At 47.9% G+C, this 1,948-nt stretch overlaps 1 protein-coding gene across 1 annotated transcript; it reads left to right on the plus strand.

The window, feature by feature from the left end:
* Positions 1–72: 72 nt before the first annotated feature.
* Positions 73–1,316, plus strand: H310_11552 (hypothetical protein; the record flags this gene model as incomplete). Its single annotated transcript, XM_008878270.1, has 3 exons — positions 73–627; positions 692–1,244; positions 1,303–1,316. The coding sequence occupies 3 exons, from the start codon at positions 73–75 to the stop codon at positions 1,314–1,316; spliced, it is 1,122 nt and encodes a 373-aa protein (XP_008876492.1).
* Between the last annotated feature and the right edge of the window lie 632 nt (positions 1,317–1,948).

Consider the following 1,948-nt stretch of genomic DNA (forward strand, 5'->3'; position numbering starts at 1 on the left):
GAATAACTTTGGCGCCAAGACATCGCGCGCAACGGGATGCAAACCTACGTCACTCGGTCCAGCCATTTCCCAATGCGCAAGGGTCAGCGCAAGAAGAACCTAACCGACCGCGAGTGCAACAACTTAGTTCAGCATGTGCTGACAAGGTGCACGCCGAAAGGCAAGATCCCCAAGGGCGTCGCCGACGAGATTGGAGCACTGTTCAATTGCACCCCAAACACGGTCCGGAGGATTTGGCGGCGTGCAGGTGTAGACCTAACTGGTAACAAGACGATTTGTCAAAGTGTCCATCAACGCAAGAAAGGCAGCAGTGGTCGCAAGCGTGCACACACAAACCTACCAGAACGGATTCAAGTCTTCCCACAATCCCGCCGGTATTGCTTTCGGTCGCTCGCGCATGCTTTGGGAATTCCGAAGTCTACGTTCCATTGTTACTTCAAGAGCGATGTCATTGCCAAGTACTCAACTGTTCTGAAGCCGATTCTCACCGAGTCGTACAAAGTGTGCAGGCTCCAGTGGGCCATGAACCATGTCAAGGACATCGACGGCGCGAAGTTCTTCGACTCCATGCTCGATACGGTCCACGTTGACGAAAAATGGATTTTTATGACTCGCATGAAGCGAACTGTACAGCCCTCCAGGCGAGAAGATCAAGCAAAGGTCATGCAAGTCGAAACGACATCTATTGAAGGTCATGTTTCTGTCCGCTGTGGCCCGACCGCGTTGGGACGACACTAAGAAGGAATGGTTCAATGGCAAGGTGGGCACTTGGCACTTCACCGAGGTTGTTCCCGCCCAGCGACGCAGTGTTCGACGAGATGCTGGCACCCCTGACATGAAGACCATACCTGTGACCCGCGACACGTACAAGGCAATGCTGATCCAACATGTCATACCTGCCATTCGAGCCAAGTGGCCCGTCGCAGAGTCAAGGTCCGTGAAAATACAGCAGGACAATGCCCGACCACATGTGCCTCCACTCGACGCTGATGTTATTGCTGCGTGTAAAGCCGACGGTTGGGATATGCAGGTTGTGTTCCAGCCTCCGAACTCCCCGGACATGAACGTCCTCGATCTGGGATTTTTTCGAGCAATTCAAGCACTTCAAGCGGAAAAGTATTCAAGCACTGTCGAAGAAATTGTGGCGGCGACGGAGGCAGCGTGGGCGAATGTCAAAATGACTACGTTGAACAAAAACTTCCTGACTCTGCAACGATGCCTCCAGGAGGTGCTTCTGGACAAAGGTGGGAATGGCTTCAAGATCCCCCATATGAAAAAGGATGCACTCTATGCGCATGGAAGGCTACCAGAAGTAGTGCCTTGTGATATGAGTGCTTGGAGCTTTGGCTGTGCATTGTTACAGTTGATTATTCTGGTTTTGGAGAAGCTACTAGCTAGGGAGACTCAAGAGAGTATAGTGATGGGTGCCCTGTGTACTCAAATTGAAGAAACGACTGTAGATTACAGCACAGAAGTCGAGGAAGACAATGTCGATGCTTTGGGCCTCGCTCGATGGTCGGACTAGTAATGACTTGATTATACTATACAAAAACGATCATTCTTTCTTGGAAATTTCATTTTGCAAATACGAACACTTAATATTGGGCGGAGGTAGTACATCTCTTAACCAAGTATACATTATAAATAAAATTATAATTAAACCGGTTATTATTAAAAAAGAACTACCAGTATAACCATGAAACCACATAGATGTTCCAAAAGTAAAAAATAAACAACCAAAAGAAATTACCGCTCGACTAACAAGGCGACAAAAGGTCCAGTTGTGGACTACCTTTGGTTGGGCTCCAAGTTCATTCCTTTTTGGCGCGAAAACGATTGTGAAAATACAAACGTACTTTGAAGCATATGAAAAAGTTAAGACCTCTTAGGGCTCCTCTGGATACCATATGGCATAAAATGAGGAAAATCTCCATAAAGTGGTAAAATG

This window comes from Aphanomyces invadans (genome assembly GCF_000520115.1).
Source record: "Aphanomyces invadans strain NJM9701 unplaced genomic scaffold supercont1.32, whole genome shotgun sequence".
Lineage (NCBI taxonomy): Eukaryota > Oomycota > Saprolegniomycetes > Saprolegniales > Verrucalvaceae > Aphanomyces > Aphanomyces invadans.